The sequence below is a fragment of the Microtus oregoni genome, unplaced genomic scaffold, assembly GCF_018167655.1.
Source record: "Microtus oregoni isolate MIOR12 unplaced genomic scaffold, Mior012 000001F_ref0000356, whole genome shotgun sequence".
NCBI classification, from domain to species: Eukaryota; Metazoa; Chordata; class Mammalia; order Rodentia; family Cricetidae; genus Microtus; species Microtus oregoni.
In genome coordinates this window covers 5,845,925-5,871,247 of record NW_024543060.1, presented here as the reverse complement: position 1 = coordinate 5,871,247, position 25,323 = coordinate 5,845,925, and the positions used below count along the sequence as shown (strand labels likewise).

At 47.5% G+C, this 25,323-nt stretch overlaps 1 protein-coding gene across 4 annotated transcripts in view; it reads left to right on the top strand.

Annotated features, from left to right (window-relative positions):
• Positions 1-25,323, top strand: part of Ptk2b (protein tyrosine kinase 2 beta) — a 122,589-nt gene that overhangs the window by 43,598 nt on the left and 53,668 nt on the right. For all 4 annotated transcript variants that reach the window (XM_041663523.1, XM_041663513.1, XM_041663506.1 and 1 more), the window contains exon 2: positions 19,781-20,021. In XM_041663523.1, coding sequence (XP_041519457.1) covers positions 19,818-20,021 — 204 coding nt within the window. In that variant the 5' untranslated portion in view covers positions 19,781-19,817. The remainder of the gene's footprint in view (positions 1-19,780; positions 20,022-25,323) is intronic.

The following is a 25,323-nucleotide window of genomic DNA, read 5'->3' as shown; positions in this document are numbered from 1 at the left end:
ATGGAAAGCTTTACGAATAGCCCAGACCTTCCCAGCAATGCTGTGCTAGAGCCATAGGCCACTGACTGCAAAGCCAGAGTAAGGCTCATGGCTGGACTTCCAGAGGGAGAGCTAGAATCTGAATGCAGATGGAGAAAAACTTCAACATGTAAGGAAGAACCATTGATACTAAAAATGGTCCAGCAGTGGACTGGGCGGGTTGTAGGTTTTCTTGATGAGATAGAGAGACATTATCATGAAAATGTTTGTGGAATTGCTCCAGGGAAGGATCTGTTGTCAAGACCATGACCAATACCAGAGACATCTGCTTGATACTTTCAGAGAAAGAGTTCAGAGCCAGGCAGTGGTGGCGCACGCCTTTAATCCCAGCACTCGGGAGGCAGAGGCAGGCGGATCTCTGTGAGTTCGAGACCAGCCTGGTCTACAAGAGCTAGTTCCAGGACAGGCTCCAAAGCTACAGAGAAACCCTGTCTCGAAAAAAAAAAAAAAAAAAAAACCAGAGAAAGAGTTCAGGAATGAGACAAATGAAGAAATGGGAGGGTGTTTCATTACAGAGATAGCATTGCTCCAGGGGTGCACAGGGCCTGCCTCCCAAAAAAGCAGAATGCCCTGGGACTGTGAAGAAATCTTATAGGCAGTTTTAATGGCCGGAGGATTACTAATGAATAACAAATGGGTTGTAAATATTAGTCTAGCTAATCTTCACAACAGTTTTGGGTTCGGTTTGTTTTCTAATAACTGGCATCTCAGCCTGGGTCTTTGGAAGTTGTTTAATGTCTTTGTCCTCAGTTTTACTTTCTTCTGAAAAAAAAAAAAAACAGAGGAAGTGAAAATCCAGCTGGGATTCTCCGCGGCAATCCTTCGCTCACCGTGGAGTTTGTGCAGTTGATTGTTTTCCTCCTAACTGATGTCCCCAGTATCTGTCATCCTTTTCTGAAATAGAACACATGACTGCATGCCCTCCTCGAAAACGTCTTCCCGCCCCTCTGTCTTTTTCTCTCCTCTCATCTTCTACCCCCTCAGCTGTCACATTTCCCTTCCATAAAGGACGCTTGCAGGGGCCATGATTTTAACTCCCAGCGTTCATTTGGGAAAGCCGCTGGCCTAGACAAGGGAACTTACCCTTAGATTTCATCAAGTTGGAACCACCTCACTGGGGATTCTTGGCCTAGAAATGGCCTAGAAAGGAGTGGCGCCTTCAGTTCTTTGAGGAACTTGACTGTCTCTTTAACTACTGGGAAATTCATGCCCAAGAGATTGTTGGGAAATCATTTTTCTTAGCTAATCTTCTGGGGGTTTTGTATGAAACATGAGCAAGGGCCAGAAGATGTGCTGTCCTCCACAAATAATCTTGGTCTCTTTCTGAATGGCAACTGCAGTTGCACTGTGCTTGCGTGTGTGTGTGTGTGTGTGTGTGTGTGTGCACTAGCAAGCTCTCAGTCATCAAGGGAGAACTAGAACACAATCCTTTTAGAGACCCTGAGCTCCTGGCTAGAGTCAGAACCTCACACTAGCTCCCACGTGTCACCCCTCCCCCCCACATACACACACCTTGTGTGCTAGAGGAGGTGGCCCATACCAGTCCCCTGAGCCCTCTGCCACGTTCTGGTCCCTTCCTGCCTCATGTCTGCGGTGAGCTGTAGAGAAGTGAGTTGCGTTTCTTTTTCTAACTTCCTGTGCTCTTCAGAAACCTTAATGAAAAAGAGCTGAAAGCCCCTGTAGGCCAAACACAGCCTTCTGTTCCACACAGGGAAGCTGGAGTCACAGTTTTTACAGGTAAAACCCAGGATTTTGACTTTTTCCCCTAGCATGGCTGAACAGGGAACGCGAAAGCTTGAGGGGGACTGGAGTAGGGTGCCAGACCTTCATTATTTTCCTATTTGGGTCAGTGTGTCTTAAGAGGTGGCCAAAGCAATCCTACAGAAGTATCCACAGTTGAAACAATCCAACACAGAACAGGAAAACTGCTGTCTCAAGTAACTGAGTTCATTGCTCTGTTTCTTCTGTTTACACTCTAGCTGTAAACATGGAAATGCATTTTGTACCACAGCTATGTATAACTTTGAGACCTTGTATTAGTTTAACAGGGTATGCCTATATTGTTGCTTGCTGGTTCCTTTTTAGGATGGATAAGAGTTGAGTCGGAATGAGGCTCTGTGTGCTGGTGGGAGGGAGGCACAATGGAGCCACATCATCGGTTTTCTTATCATTTTCTCTTTTCCTTTTTCTCCTTCTTCCCCTCCCCTCCATTTTCTTCCTTTCCCCTCCATTTCTCTTCTCTCTCCTCCCCTGCCCTCTTACTTTCTCTCTCTCTCTCTTTTTTCAGATAAATTTCTGATCTCTCTCTCTCTCCACAAACCCCCATTTGCAGGGTTTTGCTATTTAAACTGTGGTCCCCAAGGGACTGGGAAGTAGATTATTTTGTCCTCCCCTGGGCTACCTGGATCCCCACTCCTAAGCCTGGCTCTAGGACCATACGACCATTTTCTGTCATGGCTCCTTTGCTACCTTCCATGCTGTGAAGGTTTCCAGTTGGGCTTTCCTGGCCTTTGACTTGAGTTTCTAAGCAGGGATGAGAATTCTGGCAGCATTAGAGCAGAAGCCAGGAAGCTGCTCTAGAAGAGTTCATGCAGGATGGGGAGGGATGGGTCTGCATCTGCATATAGGCCCTCCCTGCTTTGAATTCTCATAGCTGGAGTAGAAGGCCAAATTTCCCCCAAATTTTCTGAGCTCTGAATAATCGAAACTACCTGTTTCTTTTCTTGGTACCCATTTCCCAATAGAAGGCTTGAGTAACAAGACACTAAAATAGAAAGCTACATGGGCACTGGGAAATGAGGCCCTGAGGCAGCAGGGAGGTCAGCATTTATGAGTTGTAACCCGCTGGGATGGGTCACAGGTCAGCTATAATGAATACCACACTGGTAAAGAGAGGCCTATGGCCTGGGAACTGGGGGTTCTGGGACCCCACTGATTGGCACACCATTTAGTCTCCTAAATTCAGTTCTCACCAGGGAGACAAAGGCCATAACTGTGGCTTCTTACCCTTCCTAGGAAGATGTTAGAATTACCTGGGGTGTCAAGGACTAGGAAACAGGCAGATGCTGGACCCAGGGGACAACGTTTCATTAGTACAGAGTGAATAAATTCCAGAGACCTCACAAGCTGTGACTAGTCTTGCATCTTATACTTGATAGCTGCTGGGTGCGTATTTTACTTGCCATCCCTCACCCCTAAATGGTAACCATGTAAAGAAATGAATATGTCAGTTAGCTCGGCCATAATAAAATAAAAATAAAAAGAATCAAAGCTGTGCACAGTGGCACACACCTTCAGTTCCAGCTAGTCAAGGGGTAGACAGGGAGGAGGATCACTTATACCTAAGAGTCTGAGGTCTGCTGAGACACCATAGCAACTTTGTCTTAAAGCAATTGTCTTTTACAATCCCTAGAATATTCTGAAAAAATACAGATGGCTGGGCCCCACTGCCACACGTCCTCTCTAGGGAGTGCAGGGTGAAGGCATGAGAGATGTGTCCTTGTGGTACCTGTGTGCACAGGGACAGGGTGAAGGAACAAGGACCCAGACATTGTTTGAGGGTATGGTACTGATCCAATGGGAACTGAGCTCACCATTAGAACACAGAGCCCCAGGAGACACTACCCTGGGTGTGTCTGGGAGTGGAGCCTCCTCACTGAAAGACCAGACTCTGGCTTATTGCCATCTTTGCAGGGTTTGGTGGCAAAGAAACAGGGTCTAGGCCTAGTCCAAAACTCCATTGAAATCCTGGCCGTTTCTCCATCTGCATGAGATCCTTGGATAGTTAATTGTGTGGATAGTTAAGTAAGTGGCTCCATGCATGAGATTGGTGGTGGTAGTGTGTGTGTGTGTGTGTACGCGCGTGCGTGGGGGTGTGCCAGAGGAGGGCGGTAATAGTACTGTAGGGTTTTATTAGGATATAATGGGCCAGTCCTCTGGATGCACTGCTTGCCCGTGGAGGAGTACACTGAGAAGGTTCTGTTAGCCATGCTGTTTTCAAAAATATCTCTTTCGGGAAGCACAGAGGAGTGGAAGGAGGGGATTGGTGAGCGCTCAACATCTCAGGGCTGGAGGGAAGGGAAGGCACAGGAGAGCAAAGCACTTCTGAGACCTGACCAGACACAGATCTTCCATTAGAGTGTTCAGAGTCCAGTATGACATTCCATGGTTCCGGGTCTCTCTTACCAGGCTGCATCCATTGCCTGCCTACACTGTTTACCCCAAGCTTCAGTCTGGATCAAATCCAGAGATGCTGTTTGCTGCCTAGCTGGGCTCTGTGCTAAGGAGACTGGCTGCTCTGCGCCGGTCTGTGTGGAGACTGCAGGAAGTCAGACCGTAAGGAAAGGGGCTCGAGGCAGAGGCACAGCTTTCTGCATGAGGGACAGACGGTACATAGCTTTAAATACATGGATCCAATATAGCAGCCAGAGAGCTTAGAATCGTGGAGCTGCGAGGGCTTCTAAATGTGGGTGTGTTTATATGTAGTTACAAATCAGTATGCAAATTCCATTCTCTGTGGCTTAACATTTTTATATACATCCTTCCATGTACTACTACTCTTGTATTTTTAACATGCTTCATCTCTATGGTATTGATACTGCCGAGGTTTCCTTCTGAGCCGTTTGTTCTGATTCTCACCATGTCCCCGTAGTAAGGAGCGCAGCAACGAACATCCTTGTACAAATTATCCACTTCCCTCACCTTAAACCCAGGGGCTGTCCTGGCTAGCTTTGTCAACCAGACACAACCTAGAATGATCTGGGAAGCAGTTCTCATTTGAGGACTAGCCTCAATCAGATTGGCCTGGGACTTGTCTGTGTGGGGGTGTTTTAATGGTTAATTGATGCAGGAGGGGCCAGCACACTGTGGGCAGCCCCATTCCCTAGGCAGGTGGTCCTAAGCTTTATAAGAAAGCTAGCTGGGTATGAGCCTACCTGCCAGCCAGCAAGCAGCATCCCCCACGGTGCCTGCCACACTTCTCTGGCAGTGACATTAGTTCCTTGGTTGAAGGTAATGCTGTGTGGAACAGCAAGCTCTGCCTTCAAATGCCTGCCTTAACTTTGCGCAATGATGGACCATGACCTGGAAAGTATAAGTCGAATAAACCCCTCTGCCCCTGAAGTTGGTGTTTTGGTCAGTGTTCTTATCACAGATATAGAAAAGAAAACTAGAACATGGAGTGTGTTGCCCAAACCAGGTTAACAGGTGTGAGTTGTTTAGTATTCAAAAAGCTTGCTCACCAGAAAGACAGTTCTGGGTAACTCACCCCAACCACACAAGTTCCTTTCCTTCCTTCCTTCCTTCCTTCCTTCCTTCCTTTCCTTCCTTCCCTCCCTTCTTCCTTCCTTCCTTCCCTCCCTCCCTCTCTTCCTTCCTTCCTTCCTTCCTTCCTTCCTTCCTCCCTCTCTGTAGCAGCAGGCCGCTTGTTTGTCCTGGCCCCTTAGCCCCAAAATAATGACACAGAAACTGTATTAATTAAATCACTGCTTGGCCCATTAGCTCTAGCTTCTTATTGGCTAACTCTTACATATTTATTTAACCCATTTCTATTAATCTGTGTATTGCCATGTGGCTGTGGCTTACCGGCTAAAGTTTCGGCATGTCTGACTCTGGCGGAGGCTTCATGGCTTCTCTCTGAACCCACCTCCTTTCTCCCAGCATTCTGTTTAGTTTTCCCCACCTACCTCCGTTCCCCTATAGCTCTGCTATAGGCCCAAAGTAGTTCCTTTATTAACTAATGATATTCACAGCATACAGAGGGGAATCCCACATCACCTCCCTTCTCTCTCTCCCCCTCCCTTTCTCACTTTTTTTTCCTAAAGGTCTCTTGGCTCCTTTTGAGGAGCTTATAGTCGGTTTCTTAACATTGTTTCCATTCGTGTTTTTAACCACAAGGGTTTCTCTATCTATTTTTAATTTCCTAGGTCTTTTCGCACACAGATGCCATCCTGTTTGCTTGATGGGCATCTAGATTGCTGTTTTTATTCCACTCACATTGGAAGGCTGATTGCTGTAGCGTACAGATGGGGACATCATGCTGTTTGATGGTCTTGGTGTCTATTTATTTGATGCAGAGCTTTGGTGGAGGCAGGCAGGTGGGAGCTTGTTCAAGAGGATGTTTTTGTTGTTTTTAAGGTGGTAAGGGATGGGGAGGGCAATGTCCGTGCCGAATGTCTTGTGTTTCTACTTTCCAGTCTTGTTTTTTCTTTAAGTACTTGGATTCTCTTTTTATTACCATGTTTTGTTCATTAAATGCTCACATAAGACTCCTTAAGTAAAATTCTTTGTGTTCCTCTTATTGCGCACCCCACTCTGCTGAAAGTCTGCGCTCCTTTCAGGGACACATAGTTATCAAGAGATGAACTTATGGGGAGGATTTTTTTTAATCAGCATTCTAGGAGCCTTGTCAGAAAAGCAATGTGCAACCAAGCTATTCTTTGACACACAGACACAGTCCAGAGGTGTGGACCCCAGACTGGCCTCTCGACTGTGTATAGACTATGTGTGCTGGGTTAAGAAGGGAAAATGAGTTCTCATCTAGCTTCTGCCTCGTAAAAAACAAAAGTGTGGGGGGGGGGGGGCTCTAGGGTGGCTGGCCTCAATCAGTTTTCCTTATCCTCAAAGTGGCAGGGACATCTGCCTTGGGAGACCTTCGCGAAACAGTGAGATTGCAGACATCAGGAAAGGGAACCGTGTGCAGCCTAGAAGGCACCTCATCTAAGTATTTACCAACCAAAGACGGAAAATATTTGAAAAATAGGCTATTTGTTCTGAATATTTAGTTTCATTTCATTTTCTAACGTAATAGGATAAAATAAGCATTGTGTATTGTTTGAGTGTATTGATTGCCTTGTATTAAGTATAGTAACCTAGAGAGGATAGGTCAGGTACAGGTGCCATGCCTTTTATAGGAGGGGTAAGAACATCCTTAGATGTCAACATCTGCAATGCCTTAGAATGGATTCCTTGAGGACATTGAGGAATGCCTGCATGCAAAGATAAATATCCTTCCCCTCCCTCCTCCCGCCACTGTTTTAAATCTTGGCTGAAGGGTTGGTTCATCTTTTACATGCAGTCCTATAACCACCTGAAATCAACCCTACATCTTCGTGGCTCTTCTCTCCTGGGCCTCAAGGATCTAGACCTTTGTCCCCTGTGTCAGAGGCCCCCTCACTCTATAACACAGCCTTGTGGCCCTTCGTGGATAAGAACCCAGCTATAGCCACATAGGTACAAAGCCCGGGTACAGTGCGGGGAGTTTTAGAGGTTTTCTACTTTAGTGCAACTGTGCACTAACTTTTGATAGACACATTACTGGGTCGGCCAGTGAATTACACCACAGTGAGTTTTAGCATTTCTAATCCACGGAGCTGCTAAGGCCAGTCTTCCCTATGCCACGAGGGGAAGACTTTGCTTATTTAACTATTTATGCAGGTTATTTCTATGTAGCATAAGCTAGCCTCAACTTAATAATCATCTGGCATCTGTTCTTGAGTTTATGATAGCTGTGTGCTACTATGCCCCGCTTAATTGATTAATTTATTTTTTTAATCAGTAAGAAGGGTTTATCCTATTTCACAAGTTAAACTTGCCTTGTCCTGCAAGTCTGTGGGGGAATTTGAGAGTCCTTTTGTGTGTGTGCTTGTGAGTGTACAGGTGTGTGGACATGTGTGTGCGCGCACACACACCTGTGTACACACCTAGGAAGGTGGGCTCTGAGATGGAAACTCGTCCACCTCAGGTGTCATTTTCTGGGTGTTGTCTACCTTGTGTTTTGGGACAGAATCTCTCATTGGTTGTAACTCACCAACTAGGCCAGAATATTTGGTTTGTCTCAGCAATGGGATCGCAGGCCATATCATCACATACCTGGATTGTGTTTTTGTTTTTGTTGTTGTTGTTGATTTTAACACAGGTTCTGGGCATCAAACTCTGATCCTCATGCATGCAAGGCAAGTACTGAACTGACTGATTTACCCTGCTCAACCACCCTGCAAGATTCCTTTTTGGTGTGTTTGTAAATTCATCTCTCTCAATCTCAACTTGATGCTTCTCCTTTGATAGTCATAAGCTCTCTAGGTGGAGTTACAGCTAGAACAATAGTCTACCCCCACCAGATTCTTGTGAGCATTTGGTCAACAAGAGCACACACACATACACACAAACACACACACTCAAACACACACACACACACACACACACACACACCATTATCATCTGGCCTTCTCATTAAGCTCTCAAGAAGATGGGGTCAGAACTCAGTCAAATGTCCAGACAAAACTCTGGTTGGTTACAGCGCCAGGCTTTTCTACCCAAGAACTTACTTACTTATTTATTTATTTATTTATTCCACCTGTTTGAAAGTGGAGCAGTCAGGGAAGAGTTAAGTCTGGGCCAGGAGATGACAGAGAGTGTGGTTTCTGAACCGCCTTCCAGTGCAGAGAGAGCAGCAAGCTCCTCTGAGGGTCTGCGGCTCACCCTGTGTTTCCATGCACCTGGCACTTGTCTCTCCTGCAGTGCTGCGCAGAGAAACCACTGCGTGATGGAGGATGGGTGTCAAAGGTCAGAGGTTTGCTGGCAGCCAGGAACCCTGAAAACTGTCTTCCTCACCCCACTCTTACACTCTCCAGACAGGGGAAGGTTGGACTGCATTCTCATGAGCCAGCGGCACCGATTTCTCCCCAGTTCCGCTTTCAGAGGGATCATACCAGTAGTTGAGATTGGCCATGATGGAAATGGTCACACCAGAGAAGTTGGCACATGCTGTGAAACAAGGAATCCCTGTGCCCAGCCTATACCTCAGCGCTCAGCCAGGCTTTACTCTAACTGCTCCTGTTGCCTCTGAGGTCACACTGTGAGGGAAGGAGCCCTCCCCCAGTCCCACAGTGGGGGCTCTCTGCTGGACCCTGGACTAGACACAAACCACACCCAAACACCTGTTTTCCCAGAGAGATCCTTTATTAGGTTGGGAAGAGAAGTTAAAGTGGCTGCTTTCTGACTCAGCAGAAAACAGCAGCGGATGACCTTGCAGGGGTCATTTTTCCCCCCAGAGAGGGTTTTTCTATAGCTTCTGGAGCCTGTCCTGGAACTAGCTCTTGTAGACCAGACTGGGCTTTAACTCACAGAGATCCGCCTGCCTCTGCCTCCCGAGTGCTGGGATTAAAGACATGAGCCACCACCGCCCAGCTGCAGATGTAATTTTAAGAGGAAAAGAAGCTGAGGTCTGTGTGAGAACGGGCTAGGGTGTGGTGGTAAAGGAGCTGGGGGGGTGAGGGAGAAGGGGAAGGGACATTTTCCCTGGTGGATAAAGGACTGCCTCTGGGTAGAAAGGAGACAGACATGAACATAGGAAAATGGCGTTTATGAAGGTAAAAGGGGAAACCCTGTGTTAGGATGAGGTGTTTAATTTTAATTGGGCATGTTAATTAGGTGAGCCAAAGAGGGCTTCTGATTGCTGGACCTTGATAGTCAGCCTCAGGAGGAAGAAGAGGCTAGATACGGGGATAGACCTCGGTGGCTAGCTTTAGGAATGTAATCTAATGGTTTTTAGCATGGCGGGGAAAGGGGGAAGGGCAAGGCCTGCCACAACCGAGTGGGCTAGTGTCCCTTCAGTGAGTGACCCTATTACCAGGCATGTGCTGATTAAAGATAAAGTCCTCCCCACCATATGAAGTTCAAATTCTTTAATAACATGTTGTCATCTCCTGGGCTTGTTTCTCAGTGACCCTTCTCCCACTCTTATCCCCAGTCCAGTACGTCATTTTGTTTCCTTATCTTCTGGGTCATACTTTCCAGACTCCCAAAGTCCACTGGGCAGGTCCTGCTCAGGCTTTGTGTAGCAGAACACTTAGGGATACTTTGGGGCCTGTATCATGCTGTGACAGGCGTGTGTATATGTGTGTGTGTGTGTCTGTGTGTGTATGTATGTGTGTGTCTGTGTATATACATCTGTGTCTGTGTGTCTAAGTGTGTCTGTGTGTCTATGTGTGTGTGTGTCTGTCTCTGTGTGTATGCTGTGTCTGTATGTGTGTATCTGTGTGTGAGTCTGTGTATATACATCTGTGTCTGTGTGTCTATGTGTGTGTGTCTGTGTGTATGTCTGTGTATCTGTGCGTGAGTCTGTGTGTATATGTCTATGTCTGTGTGTCTAAGTGTGTCTGTGTGTCTATGTGTGTGTGTCTGTATCTGTGTGTGTGTCTCTGTGTGTATGCTGTGTCTGTTTGTGTGTATCTCTGTGCGAGTCTGTGTCTGTGTGTCTAAGTGTGTCTGTGTGTCTATGTGTGTGTGTCTGTATCTTTGTGTGTGAATGTCTGTGTCTATGTGTGTCACACATGCTAAATTCTCCGTTTTCTTTTCTGCTTGTCTCCATGTCATCAAGCCCTAAGGAGGGGGAAGAGGGAGAGGAGAGGAGGGAAGAAGATGAAAGAAAAGATGATAAAAAAAAAGAGTAGAAGGAGGGAAGGAGAGAAGGAAGGAGGAATGCTAGCCAAATAAGTAGATTGTGATTCTCAAACTTCATTATCCTTATTGCTATTATTATTATTATTATTTTGGTGTTTGTGTTTGTATGTCTCTGAGCATGTGTGTGCAGCTGTATGTGCTCATATGGGAACACCCATGTAGAAGCCAGAGGTCAACCTCAGATGCCATCCTATAGTACCCTTGGTATTTCTGAGGAAGAGTCTCTCAGTGAACCTGGAGCTTGCTGACTTTATTAGGCTGTGAGCCCCAGGGTCTTCCTATCTCTGCCTTCCCGGTGCTGGAATTTTAACTGTGTGTCTGGTATTGTGTGTGGATCGAACTCAGATCCTCATGCTTGTGCTGCAAGCACCAACTAGGCTCTCTCCAGTTCCTGAGTGGCTTTAGGGGAGGTCTCATTCCCCATCTTGCGCTTTTCCCTCCTCTCTCTGGGTGCTGGAATCACAGGCAGGCACCACTGTGAGCGCTAGGGATTGTGGGAAGCAGCGGAACCCAGAGGTTAAACGGGAAGGAGAGGAACCTGGTCAGCAGCAAGAACCAAGCATTGAGCTAATGGGGAGACCAGAGGTTCCCTTAAAAGGAAAGTAAGGTGCTGTCTCTGCTGCTTTCCCTACCCTCCAGAGAGCCAGCCCAAGCCCGCTGACCCGTGGGGGAGGGGCAGGTGCTGGTAACAGAAGACTCCAAGTGGGTAATAGGTGTGGAGGTGGGGGGCTGAAAATGTGGTGGAGCCTCAAATGCTTTTTGAATTGCCCTGAATTATAGCTGCTAGTAATCACAGCCTTCTTGGTTCATTCCCTGAAAAGAAGGGAAGAGATTAACTAAATGACAGGCCAGGGGTCCTGGAGCTGTAGAACGCTGGCCCTGCAGGAACCCGGGGTCTGAAAGGACCAAAGTTAGTGTGTACAGCATGGAGTCCATGGGGCCCAGCCGTGCCCAGGAGCTCAAGAATGGCTCCCCAAGACTGCGAGGTCATTGCAATTAGTTAAGTGCCTGTGCCCAGCAGGCCCAAGATAGGAAAGGCCTGCCTTCCCCATTTTGTTGATGTGGAAACGGCCAGGGGAAGTGACTCAGAGACAGAGTGGAAACAAAGTATGTCTCTCGTGACATTCTGACTTCTGCTGGTCTGAGTGGCTGGCGCTTGGACTGTCTCCCGTGGGGTTTCCTCCTAAGGAACATGCTTCTGTGTTCTCAGGTCAGGCAGGGGAACTTGTGTGGGCAGAGCGGGAACTGGGGGTTGGGGAGGCTTTCCAGGTAGGCAGATGGGCAGAAGAAGGCAAAGTTGGTTATGAAGGCAGTCTTTGCGCTGCAGAAACCGAGAGAGCTGTGGAGGCCACCTCTTTTACCACTGATCTGAGTTTTGAAAATCGGGCCTTGCTGTTAAACTAGGTTTTCAGTTCTTTCTTTGGCTAATTCCCAGGGAGAGAAAGAGAGGGAGAGGGAATACAAGAGCCAAGGACACTATTGCAAAGCTTCTGATTCTTCAGAAAGATTGTGTAGATAGAAAACATTAGCTTTATATCCCAGTAGAGGAAACAGGGAGCTAGAAACATCACCTGGTTCAGATAGCATAACTGTAAGCTGCAGAGATCTCAGACCAAAATTACCAAAACATTACTGCTGGCATTTCATAAATGAATGACCATTATAAATTACAGGGGAGAATGTGTGATGTGAGAATTAGAGGCTATTTTTTCAAACTTGAGTACATTAAACACCGGGAGTGGTAGCCAATTCCTGTGACCCCTGAACTCAGAATGCCAAGCAGGAGACTGTGCAGGTTTAAGGCTAGACTGGGCCATGTGTAAGTTCCAGGACATGTCTCAAACAAAGAAACAAACAAAAACATGCTAATACACACCCGTACTCCCAGATCTAGAGAGGTAGGGCTAGGAGGATCAAGAGTCTGAGGTTGGAAGCTCCCTGATGGAGTTGGAGTCCCCAGCATCCTTGGGAAAAACTGAGCAAGGCTGTGTGTGTCTGTGATCACAGCAATGCGGGGGCAGAGACAAGTGTCCCAAGAGCTCACTAGACAGCTAACCTGTTTGACAATGTCCACCAGGCAGAGGACTTTCTTTCCCTGTGATTTGTGTCCCTTGATCCCTAAACCTTCCCTGGGTTGGGAACACAGAGCTTGGTTCTATGGCTAAGTCATCTGAAAGGAATGTAAATCCCACTTCAGTCTCACCTCCTCTGGGCAGGTAGCTGGCTTGCCATTTGGGGAGAACATAATTGAGTTTCTCCAGAAGATTATCAGGAACTCGGAGACTGCATAGCCCCTGGAGTACCCTTTGAAAGTTTGGACCAAAAAGTCCTTATGGCCAATCAAAATGTTTCCTGTTTTAATCTGGGCCCATTTCCTTGTGTTTGTTTTTCTTTGCCTGTGGTCTGGGCAGTTCTGGGGGCTGGGAGGTGTGCTGAAGCCTAGGGTGGCTCAGAGCCAGAATTTCACTGGTGCCATGGTACAGACATGCCTTAGACAGCACTTGGAGGGCCAGGGACAGACCAGGACACAGGGTGGAGTGGTCACCAGGGTTAAGAGAGCCAAGAGGTCTGGAGAAAGGGGTGGGACTTTGGCTCAGGAGCTAAGGGTCAGAGGACTTTGCCATCATTGAAAGCCAGAAACAGGCTAAGGCTACCGACGAGAAATTGGAGCCATCAGGAGGCTCAGCAAGTTTCATGGCCCGCGATGGGAGCCTCTGGTGGGATGTTCTTATCTTGTCCTGACTTGGAATTCAGGGATACACACTGGTAGCTTGAAATCAGCCATGGTGGGAATAGTTACACCGTGGAGGGGGAGTAGATGGAAGACAAAAACTTTCTCCCGTAGAAAGCTACAGGGGGAATGAACAAAATACAGAAATGCTGTAGTCGCGTAAAAGTTTGGACTGTCCCTATATTGGCAAGGGACAGCCATGGGGCAGCTTCGTTTTGTGTCCTATTGTTAACAATGAGTTTTCATTACTTCTCTTCCTTCATCTTCTTGAGTCTTTTAGGAAGGATGCAGGGTATTATTGTCTCCATGTTGGAGGTAGAGAAAAGTTAGGTTGTTTCATAGGATCTTGGAAATTGGGACAGGGACAGGGAGCAGGGGAGACTGGAGAGTCAAGGGTGAATCTCAGGCTATGAGGACTGGCTTCCCTAAATTATACCTTCCAGTCACTCTGCTTTGGAATAGTAATTCATTGTAGTTTGCTGTCTACTGAGGGGAGTCCAGGCTACAGTCGTGTGTTAAGAGAGATATGGGCACTGCCTTGTGGGTTGGGGTCTTTAGACTCAAATCCTAAGTTTTCCTTCTTGGTTCTCCTAGGCCTAGTAGAGACAGCGTCTCACAGGGAGGCTCAGGATTGTTTCTGGGTTGGTAAATGCTGGCTGGCACCTTTGTGCTTGTAGAGTTACTGTCACCCTTGGGGTGGTACTGCCTCTGTGAGTGCGTGTGTGCACATGTGTGTATGTGTGTGATGTTAGGGACTGAATCCAGATCCTTGAACACGCTGGACAAGAACTCCAGCCCTCAAGGTCACTTCTTAACAGACATGAATTCTTGACCACCATCTTAAACCATCTCAGATATATTTTTCCACCTGTCAAATGGGCATCTTTGTTCCTGCCCATCTGTCAGGATTGGTAGGCAAAGTGTGTGTGTGTGTGTGTGTGTGTGTGTGTATGTGTGTGTGTGTGTGTGTTAAAATTTTTCTAGAATCCATAGCCATTCTGGCAGTCCCTACTGCAAATATATTTTCTCAGGGACAAAATGCAGAACTGAGAGACCCACAGGAGCCTAAAGGTAAAAGCAGATTGTGGGTGACCAGAATGACTTTGCTAAAATATTTCTGTCAGAGCTCTGTGGGCCACAAGCCTGCTGGGCCAGGGGAAGCTGCTCAAGATCAGATAGCCACATCCTCTGGGCTTACAGGCAATGTATGACTTGCCAGCTGGTGTGGGTGCTGGTCGGTAAGAGGTAAACTCTTCTTATTTGGTCATGGTCAGGGTAGGGGACAAGATGTTCACTGAGCTAGACACTATTTGGTCAAGTTGGGAGATGGGTGTGGTTCTCAGGTTCATCATGCTGTGGTTTCCCATTGGTATACTGTTTAATATATATATATACTTGATTTTTAAGAGTAGTTTTAGGCTTACAGCTAAATTGCAGGAAGTACAAAGAATTCCCATAATGCCGCCCATTGCCACATGCGCAGCTTTTCCCGTTACCAGCATCTCACACCAAGGTGGGATGGTCATTCCGGCCGGTAAAGATCTGCTGGTGCCGCTGTGGCCTTCTCTGCAGTTTAATGTCAGTGTTCACCCTTCGCATGCCTCCTGTGAGAGAGACAGGTGTGGAAAGCCCCTTGCCTGCCATTATGGAATCACAATGAATATTCCCATTGTCCTGGCATCCTCTGAGCTGTCTGTTCATCCCTCCCCCTCTCCTCATGTCAGCAACTGCCAGTCTTAAAACTCTCTCCAGACTTTTGCTTTTCCACAATTGGAGCCACAGAGGATGTAGGTCGAGTCTTCTCCCACTTAAAAAACATATCCGTTTAGCAGGGTATGGGACCAACTTGGATCCCAGCACTTAGGAGGCTAAGGCAGGCGGATCTCTGCTAGTCTGAGGTCAGGTTGGCACGCATACTGAGACCCTGTCTCGAAGAAAAATCAAAAGACTTAAGGTTCTTCCATGTATCTCATGGTTTGACAACTCTTCTCTCTTTGTGTGCGTTTGTGTAGGTGTGCGTGCGCATGTTCATATAAAGGAGGTGGCACATGTGTGTGGGAGTATGTATGTACCAGTGTGCATGTGCATAGAGAGATTTGATCCTAACAATGGAGTATCATCTACCTTCTTTAAAACGAGGTCTCTCATTGGCCTGGAACTCACCAAGTAGGCTAGTCTGACTGGCCAGTAAACCCCAGGGATCTTCTGGCATATCCATTCATCTTGACTAGTTCCACACTTTGGCAATTACCCATGAGTGTGACATGAGGGCCTGCTTGTTGGGGTTTCTGTCCTGCCCGGTTCCCACAGTTGTTAGGTTCCAAAGAATCACACAGAAGCTCTACATAAGTTATAAAACTGATTAGCCCATTAGCTCAGGCTTCTTATTAATTCTTATAACTTATGTTAACCCATTATTCTAGTATATGTTAGCCACATGGCTCAGTACCTTTTTCAGAGGGGCAGGTCACATCCTGCTTCTTCGGTGTCTAGACAGGACTGCAGGAAGAGCTTCCTTCTTCCCAGAATACTCCTGTTCTCATTGCCCCGCCTGTACTTCCTGTCTGGTTGTCCCGCCTATACTTCCTGCCTGGCTACTGGCTGGTCAGCATTTATTTAAAATATAATTGACAGAATACAGAATTATCCCACACCAGATGATCACCTCCACAAGCAGGTGTTATGTGTAGCTGTTAAGTTTTCTACCTCTTTGAATAAATACCAAGGGGCACAGTCCCTTGATGGTGTTGTAAGAACATGTTTCCTTCTATAAGAGATGGCAAGGCTGTCTCTGAAAACTGGCAGCCACATTCAGGGTCCCCATGTTCTCACCCTCTTGGCTAGCTCTTGCTATTTGAGTGGCTGTAGTAGCTTGGGCTCAGAACCATCTGAAGGTCTCATTCCCAAGTCCCTGCCACTTGGCCCTGGTCCTGTCTAGGCTCAGGCTTCAATCTTCCCTGCTTTATCTCCAAGCTGGGATTGTTTCCTCCACTCTTCTCATCAGTCAGTGACACACGTGTGTAGTGGCATCTCAATTGTATATTGATAAACAAAGACTGCCTGAAGATCCGATTCACACATGACCCATGGATGTGGAGGGGTCCCCAGTCCTCACCATTAGTGCTTGAATCTTACCGATACCTTAGACCTATTTAAGTAGTCCCTCATACCATTCCCCAGCATTCCAGGGGCATCTGGGGTATCCAGGATGGCCCTTCTGAAGTTGTGGCCCTTTGGATGAGGATGCTACTTAGTCTGAAAAGACACCCCATGGGATTACCAAAGACTAGGACATGCCCTGCTCTCTATATTACGGGTGCAGGGGGTTGTCTGTTGTGTGCCAGGTTTCCTGATGGTCTCGCGAGGATCCAGTTGCTGGTCTTCACAGTTAGCACTAGGATTTCTGTTTCTATTGGCTCATGCTGCTCTAACAAGACAGGCTGACTCCCAAACACAAAACGTTTGGGGGCTCAAAGGCAAGGTTGAGGTGCCAGCATGGTCAGATTTTGGTGAGGCCCTCTTTCTAGGTACACATGGTTGACCTCTTGCTGTGGCAGAAAGAGGGTGACAAAGCTCCCTCAGGTTCCTTTCGAAAGAACCCTAATCCTACTCACTGAGGCTCGACAGCCCAACATTCCTACCTCCTCATAACAGCGTCTTGGGGGTTAGAATTTGAGCATATGAACATAAAAGTTGCGAGCATTCAGTCTCCTGCAGGTAAGGTCAGGTCCCTGGGGTCAAGTGTCATAGGTCACTCCACTTCCCCGCTCAGATGCCTGTCTCAGAATCTTCCTCGTGACAGCCTTCAACAAATTACAAATTACAACATACAAATAGATGTCTGTCAGATCTAACAGACCCTGCAGCCGGCAGGCCGGCACTACTTGTTGAATCCTATGCAGTTGTTTCATTGCATTCCCGACTAGGACTATGCTGTTTAGGGACAAAGCATGTTCCTCTTCTCAGTCCTAAAGCAGCGTTGCCAGCATCCCTTCTGGATCCCCTCAGGCCTTGCCTCTTCGGTGTTCCCTCTCATCTCCAGCTGCCAGCTCTGCACCATTGTAGAAAGACCTTCTGACCTCTCCCTTGTGCAGAACTGACCGGAAATGCCAGGGACACTGGGCGTGAGTAGTGGGAATAGGTGCTCCCAGATACCCCCTTTCCGAGTGAGATCTGTTCCATCGGGGCCCTCCAGTTCCGAGCAGGTTGAAACTGGGCTTCCTCAAAGGGCACCCTCAGCGCCCAGCCCCTCTTTGTCTGTCCCCCTTCCGTGTGGCATTGTTCTCATATTCCCAGGGGTGCTTCCTGCAGAGACCCCTCAAATAACCTCTGGATTCCTTCTAGATCAAGGAGAATTCAGATAGATTGTTAGCAGAGCAGGACACTAGGGTCCAGAATATATAGATAGAAAGGGGTGTGCAAATACAGATAGACTCCTAGAACATAGACACAAGTTCTCCTCTCTGTCAGTATTGTCCCAAGCTGTAGCTGCCCTTGTGAGCGCTGAGCCTTCTGCTCCCCGTTTCTGCCTGCCCTGACCTAAGAGGCATGTCTTGTTTCTTTCCACATCCTATGCCACCTCCTTCGTCCCTTCCTAAACGAATCTCCTTTTATGTTGTTGTCATGCGTGTGAATGTTATATGCACACTTTTGTGGGGGTCTATACACATGTACATGTGGGATGTGTATGTGTGCGCACACAAGTAGAGGTCAGAGGTAAACTTTGAATGTCTTCCTCGTTCACTCTCCATCTTATTCCTGGAGACAAGCTCTCTTGTTGAATGAAGAGCTCGTGGTTCAACTAGACCGGCCAGCAAGCTCCAGGACCCCGCCTGCTTCTCTCCCGCTGCCCCCAGTGCTGGGCTTATGGGAGCGCACTACCATGCCTGGCTTTTACGAGGGTGCTGGGACTCTTAACCCAGGCACTCATCTTTGCACAGAAACCATCTGATTGACCGAGCCACCTTCCCGGTCTCTGTTATTTTGTTTTAAAGGTGTAGTTCCTTAGCATTAATGGCTGATCAACTCTTCCCTTGTACCAGGCTCAATATAAATAAATAAATAGCCATAGGTCACGTTCCGCTTCTAAAATACTCAATTCTGTATTTGTAATACTGCCAGCTCTATTGTGTGTGTCCTCCTGCCCCTGCCCCAGTTCCTGGTCTAGGCAATTCCCCCTAAAGCCACACTCATGTGAAAAGGGGCACCTTTTGTCTCTGCATCTCAGTACTAGGGCCTATCTCATTCTGGAACATGCTGGATGTCTTTTGTTTTGAGACAAGTCTCTGTAGCACATTTATGGCAATCTCTCTTCCTCGGCCGGCTCCCCAAATGCCAAAATGACAGGTGGGGGCCATCATGCCCAACTTCAGAGTGATTGTTTTAGAAAAATTTTGGAAATTAAGAACACCAAGTCCTGATCACAGATGCACTCGATGCCAGCACTGGGGACAGAGCCTGGAAGTATGTAGGGGACCCCTGTATGGGGCTCAGCGAATGTCGCCGATGCAGTTACATCTTTCCTCCCTTGCTTTAAAATCTCACTGATGTCATTTTTGTCGTGTGTGTGTGTGTGTGTGTGGTGTGTGTGTGTGTCATGCGCATGTGCATATGCAGGCGCACATGGCAGAGTACGATGGCTTTCTGGAGTCAGTTCTCTCATGCCGCCTTGTGGGACTGAGGATGGAGCATGTGGCATGGCTTCCGATCAGCAGAGTAAGTCCTTGATAGTTCTGTGGCCTGTAGAGGCTAGGGTAAGCACAGCTGAGATTTGGGGTGAGTTACTGTTTAGAAGGATTCTTACAGCTTACAAGGATTCATAGTTTGCTTCTGTGTCAAGCCAGGCTGTTGTCAGTACTGGTTGCATCATGCAGAAGCCCAGGCTAGCCCCATCGGTCATGCGAAACAACTTTCCACACTAAACAGTGGGGAGTGGGGGCTTCCCCCCCCCAAGCTGGACCTTCCTGTGATGCTGGGTACTCCACATGATGAGTTTCTATGAGATCCAAGCATCCTACATGAAAATCCTGACTCGCATTAAGGTTGTGGGCAGACCAGCCAGCTAATGGCCTGGTCGTGATCTGGGGACTCTGCCATCTTCTTTGTTCAATCCCTTGGGGTCACCTAGTCCCAAGTTCTGTTTCTTCTCAGATTTCCCTCCCCACTCCTGTTCCCCTCCTCCCATTTGTCAGTGTCTCCCTCCCTATCTTTTCTGCTGTGCTGTGTCATGCTGCAGCCGCCTCCTCCGACAGCTGCTGCATGTGCTAAGTGTAGGCCTCTTGCCTGGCAGCCAGTGTCAGAGGAGAACAGGGCGGGAGACAGGTCCCCTAGAAGACAGAGCCTTGAGTCTGGATTTTATACCTGGATACTTGGCAACTGACTCCTCCACACCACAGCCTCCCCAGTCAAGGCAGCTGGGGGGCCTTTTCAGGGAATTTTTGGGACCAAGAGAACAGGCTAGGTCATGGAGCTTAGGGGTGTACCAGCCTGGGGGATGAGGCCTGTGGCTTTTAGGAGCTCACTCTGGGGCTGTCTCTGTTGTCTCTGCAGGACTGCAATGTGCCGGCCCTAGCTGCTGCCTGAGAGGATGTCCGGGGTGTCTGAGCCCCTGAGCCGAGTAAAAGTGGGCACTTTACGCCGGCCCGAGGGCCCCCCGGAGCCCATGGTGGTGGTCCCAGTCGATGTTGAGAAGGAGGACGTGCGCATCCTCAAGGTCTGCTTCTACAGCAACAGCTTCAATCCAGGCAAGAACTTCAAGCTGGTCAAATGTACAGTGCAGACGGAGATCCAGGTAAGTGTGGAGGATGCTCTTTCCTGAGCTGGTCTGGCCCTCCTACATCCTGGGCAGGGAAGCAGCCCTTCTTGAGCCCAGCGGGCTCTTCTAGCACTCTCTAGGCAGGGGGAAGGTTGGCACCAGGAGAGATGTTTTCAGCTTGCTGTGCCAGCCTCCTCCAGCTGTGCAGGATCACAATGTACTGGCTGATTTTATCCTGTATTTATTGAGCACTTACTGTATGAGTCTGTGTTGTCGGCCTCTCAACATACGTGATATGGACACAATGAGAACACACCAATCCTCTTCCAGAACACTCCTTCATCATAATGAGAAGGGAAGAGAAATTGCTCCTCTGAAGATTCCCCCAGAGGGCTCACAATCTGAACAAAGGAACTTGGGAACTTTGGGGAGGTCTCCCCGGGTCCAAGGGTGCCAAATTGGCTCTGTATCATCAGCTCTAAATTCTTCATGAACCTCACCTGTAGCTCCTTTCGTTAGATCTGTGGCGGTCCAGGCTGCTGGGGTCACTGTGCTGTCTCTCACAGAGCACACCACACTTCACACACCAGAACGGAGCATGCCACCCCTTCCAGTGAGCACCCTTGTTGGGGTTCCGTGGACTTCTGTGTCCTGTGTCTGGTCTGAGAAGGGTCTTGTTTGCTCCTCCCATGGGTTTTTTTTTAAATGCTGGAATATTTTCTAAGTGAACACCTTACTTATTTATTTTATTATGTATACAATATTCTGTCTGCATGTATGCCTGTAGTCCAGAAGAGGGCACCAGACCTCATTACAGATGGTTGTGAGCCACCATGTAGCTGCTGGGAATTGAACTCAGGACCTTTGGAAGAGCAGGCAATGCTCTTAACTGCTGAGCCATCTCTCCAGCCCCCTCCTCCCATGGTCTCTGATGAGAAAGTGTGAGCCCGTTCGAGAGGAAGCCCTGCCCACCTTACGAGGGGGGGGGCTTTTTCTCCCTCCTCGGCTGACACTAGAGTCTCGCTTGGGGGTACCATTTCTGTACATAGCTGATGCCAGCCAGTGCTAGCTTAACACATCTATTTATCATCCAAAAGTTAACACGATTTCCATGGGGACGAAATGGTGGACGATGGCAAGAAGGCTGTCTCAGTGAATAAGTGGGCTTCACATGCAGCATGAGATATATTTATAGATGTCCAAAGGAAAGGTGGCCACAGTAATGGGAGGTGTAGAACACTCCCCTGGGCAATCTGGAGGTGGGCAGGAGGTAGGGAGGAGCATAGGATTGCTGTTGGCTTGGTTTCTAGGCAGGGTCTCACTGCATAGCCCAGGCTGGCTTCACACTCACTCCGTAGCCCAGACTAATCTTGAACTCAGGATCCCTGTGCCTCAGCCTCTCAAGTGCTAGTACTCCACATGTACAGGATCCACACATAGTTCTGAAGCAGGGGAGTTCTTCCTGGGGGTTGTGTGATAGCTCTGCAGGTACTTATTTATTTTTTTATTGATTTTTATTGGGTTCTACATTTTTCTCTGCTCCCCTCCCTGCCTCCCCCTTCTCCTTCAACCCTCCCCCAAGGTCCCCATGCTCCCAGTTTACTCAGAAGATCTTAGTTTTTTCTACTTCCCATGTAGATTAGATCTATGCATGCCTCTCTTAGGATCCTCATTGTTGTCTAGGTTCTCTGGGATTGTGAATTGTAGACTGATTTTCTTTGCTTTATGTTTTAAAACCACCTATGAGTGAGTACATGTGATAATTGTCTTTCTGTGTCTGGGTTATGTCACTCAATATAATGTTTTCTAGCTACATCCATTTTCCTGCAAAATTCAAGTGTCGTTATTTTTTTCTGCTGTGTAGTACTCCATTGTGTAAATGTACCACAGTTTCCTTATCCATTCTTCAGTCGAGGGGCATTTAGGTTGTTTCCAGGTTCTGGCTATGACAAACAAAGATGCTATGAACATAGTTGAGCACATGTCCTTGTGGCACAATTGAGCATCCTTTGGATATATACCCCAAAGTGGTATTACTGGGTCTTGAGGAAGGTTGTTTCCTAATTTTCTGAGAAATCGCCACACTGACATCCAAAGGGGTTGTACCAGCTTGCATTCCCACCAGCAATGCAGAAGTGTTTCCTTTTCCCAACAACCTCTCAGCATAAGTTGTCATCAGTGTTTTTGATCTTGGCCATTCTTACAGGTGTAAGATGGAATCTCAGAGTTGTTTTGATTTGCATTTCTCTGATGACTAAGGATGTTGAACATTTCCATAAGATAAGCTCTGCAGGTATTTAAGGGCAGAGTGTACTGCAGGCCTATGGGAAGGGCAGTAGACCCAAGCACAAGAACAGCTAAGAGTGTCTAGAGGGGCACAGGGACAGTGGAGGATAACTCTCTTCTGGGAACTTACACTCAAGCCTTTTGACTTTTTCTGCTCACAATGCTTGCTATGGGCAAAACATCACCTTCTAATATCATTTTGTCCTTACAATCTGTGACTTTAAAGCCCCTTGGACTTCAGTCAAGTGAAGCTCCATCTGGGTTGCTTGTGTGGGCTTGGACCTGAGTACTTAATGAATCTGTGTGCAGATTTTCCCAATGGGAGCCTGCCCAGCTTTTGCTTTGCTGGAAGGACTAGAGATGATAGCTGAGGAGAACCTAGCACATAGTAGGTCCCAGAACTAGAACTGTTGGTTGTATGATAGGTGAGGAGTACCTAGCACATAATAGGTCCCTGGACCCAGAACTGTTGGTTATATAATAGGTGAGGAGTACCTGGCACATAGTAGGTCCCTGGACCCAGAACTGTTGGTTATATGATAGGTGAGGAGTACCTAGCACATAGTAGGTCCCTGGACCCAGAACTGTTGGTTATATGATAGATGAGAAGTATCTAGCACATAGTAGGTCCCTGGAAGCAGGACTGTTGGTTGTCTGTCCTGTCATTGCCCTGCACAGCTATGTCTGAGAGCTGCTAATTTCTGAGAGGGGAGGAAAATATCTGTTTTTTATTTATCCACTCATATGTCTTATTTTCAAATTGAGACAATGACTACATTTGTACTTTAAAACAGCACATGGTGTTCTGCAAGGAGTATGCCCCAGGGTTGGGGGTGTGGCAAAAGAGATTACTTACCTGGCATAAGAGATACTGGTTTCTATCTCTAGTACTACAAAATGAAGGAGGAAAGGAGAAAGGGAAGGAGAGAGGAAAGGAGGGAGGGAGGGATGAAGAGAGGTAAGGAAGGGAGGGAAAGAAGGAGGAAGGAGGGAAGAAAGAGGAAAAAGGGGATAGACGCAAAGGGCATCTAAAAGCAGGTGGGCTTGGAGAAGAGATTTATGCTCAAAGATGCTTGAGAAATGCTTGGTTAGACAATGTCCAGGACTGGATTGTGGCTCAGCGGTAGGGCATTTTCCTATAACAGGGAGACCCTGGGTTCTATCCTGAGAGCATATCCACCTCCAGCCCTACCCTGCACATCACAAGCACGTTCTTCTACAGCAAGACTTCTCAGAACCCTCAGTGGGCTGTTTTGCCTGATGAATTACGAAGACAGGGCTACAATGTGGCATTTTTCATTTGCCTAAAGAAATCCTCTTTTTGAATGTAGGGCCTGTTAATTTTGTGGCAAGACTAACAAATATTTCCCCCACACCGTGACCCCTAAACTCTGTACCAGAGCAGAAGAGACTGAGAGAGGAAGAGTGTGGGAGATGGGCTGTGGGGGTGGGTAACTACAGTGGGAGGGAAACGTGGACTTGCATGAACAGAGTGTTCTTAGGAACAGATAAGTCAATAGATATGTGGCCATCAGGAAGGTGAAGTCAACAGAAACTGATCACTAATTAAATGTGGGGAGGGAATGAAAGGAAGGAGACAAAGATGACTCAGACTCTGGCTTGGGCAGCAGAATGGGTGCTGGCATCATGCGCTGGAATGAGAGAGGAAGCACATCCTGAGATTTCAGCCTCATGTGCTGTGTTTGGAATCCTTTGGAAACACCCCTATGGAGGAAGGCGGGCCTGCAGCTCAGAAAGACAGCACCTAGACAAGAGGATCTGGGTACCGCCATGCAGTGGGTGGCATTCCAGACTACCTGGCCATCTATGAAGAATGTGTTAAGCAGGAGAAGGGTTCCAGTTAGGGTTCCAGAAGCCAGATTTCAAAGAGCTGAGGGAGAAAGGGTAGCAAAGAAAAGAGAAATCAACAGAAGCTGAGGGAGCCCAGGACAAGAGTAGTTAGCAGTGTGGGATGATACTAAAGAAAGTCTTCAGATAAAGCCAATAATAGACTCACTGTCTTCAGGACTGCATGTCATTGATGACAATTTTTTCTGGGCAGTTTCATCACAGGAGGCCTTTGGCACACGGAGAGAGAATTAGCCAATATAGCAGAGTACTTCTGAACATGAAAGGAAGGAAAGAGGAAGACAGTAACACCGTTACCAGCAAAGGGTTATCATACAGTGTTAAACTGAGAAGCCACATGGCAGGTGTGAGGCCCTGAGTGCCCCAAAATGGACAGTTAAACCCATGTTAATAACTTTATTTTAACCCCATCTCGTGGGAAACATTGATATAATGTATGATGTGAAATTACTATTTTAAAGGCTGATGTAGGTTACAGGGTAGAGATGGGAGGGAGGCAAGTAGGGCTGTAGGCAGAGGTCTGGGGAGAGATGGTAATGGCATCGCCATGGATATGATAATACTGATGATGCTAGGAATGATGGCAGTGGTGGTGGGGTGGTGATGGTGATGATGGTTATGATGGGGTATTGATACTGGCGATGGTGGCAGTAGTGATGATGGTGCTGATGATGGTAGTAGTATTGGTGATGATGGGGTGGTGGTCCTGGTAATGGTGGTGGTGGTGGTGATAGTCAGAATGGTGTTAGCAGGGATCGTGGTGATAGTGGTAACAATAGTAGTGATAGCAGCAACTGTGATGGTGATGATGGCGATGAAGATGGTGGTGACATCGGTAGCGGTGATGAATGCAATAATAGAAGCTAGCATTTTCGTTTGATAGAAGCTAACCCCCACATACATGTTATCTCACTGACTTCTCCAAAGGCCCCTCTGGAGCACATACTGTTATTATCGCGACTTTCTATTTAAGGCAACTCAGCGCAGAGGAGTTAAGCAAATTGTTAGCTAAGTGGTGGGTTTTGTTTTCAAACCCAGATAATCCACCTCCAGAGTGTACACTCTTAACCAGTTCAGTCTACAGAAAGAACTGACTGCAACTCAGAGAACAGAGGGGTTGGAAGGGAGAGGCTCCGGCGATGGATCAGAAATGCAAGAACACGGAGGAAACATGAAGAGCTGC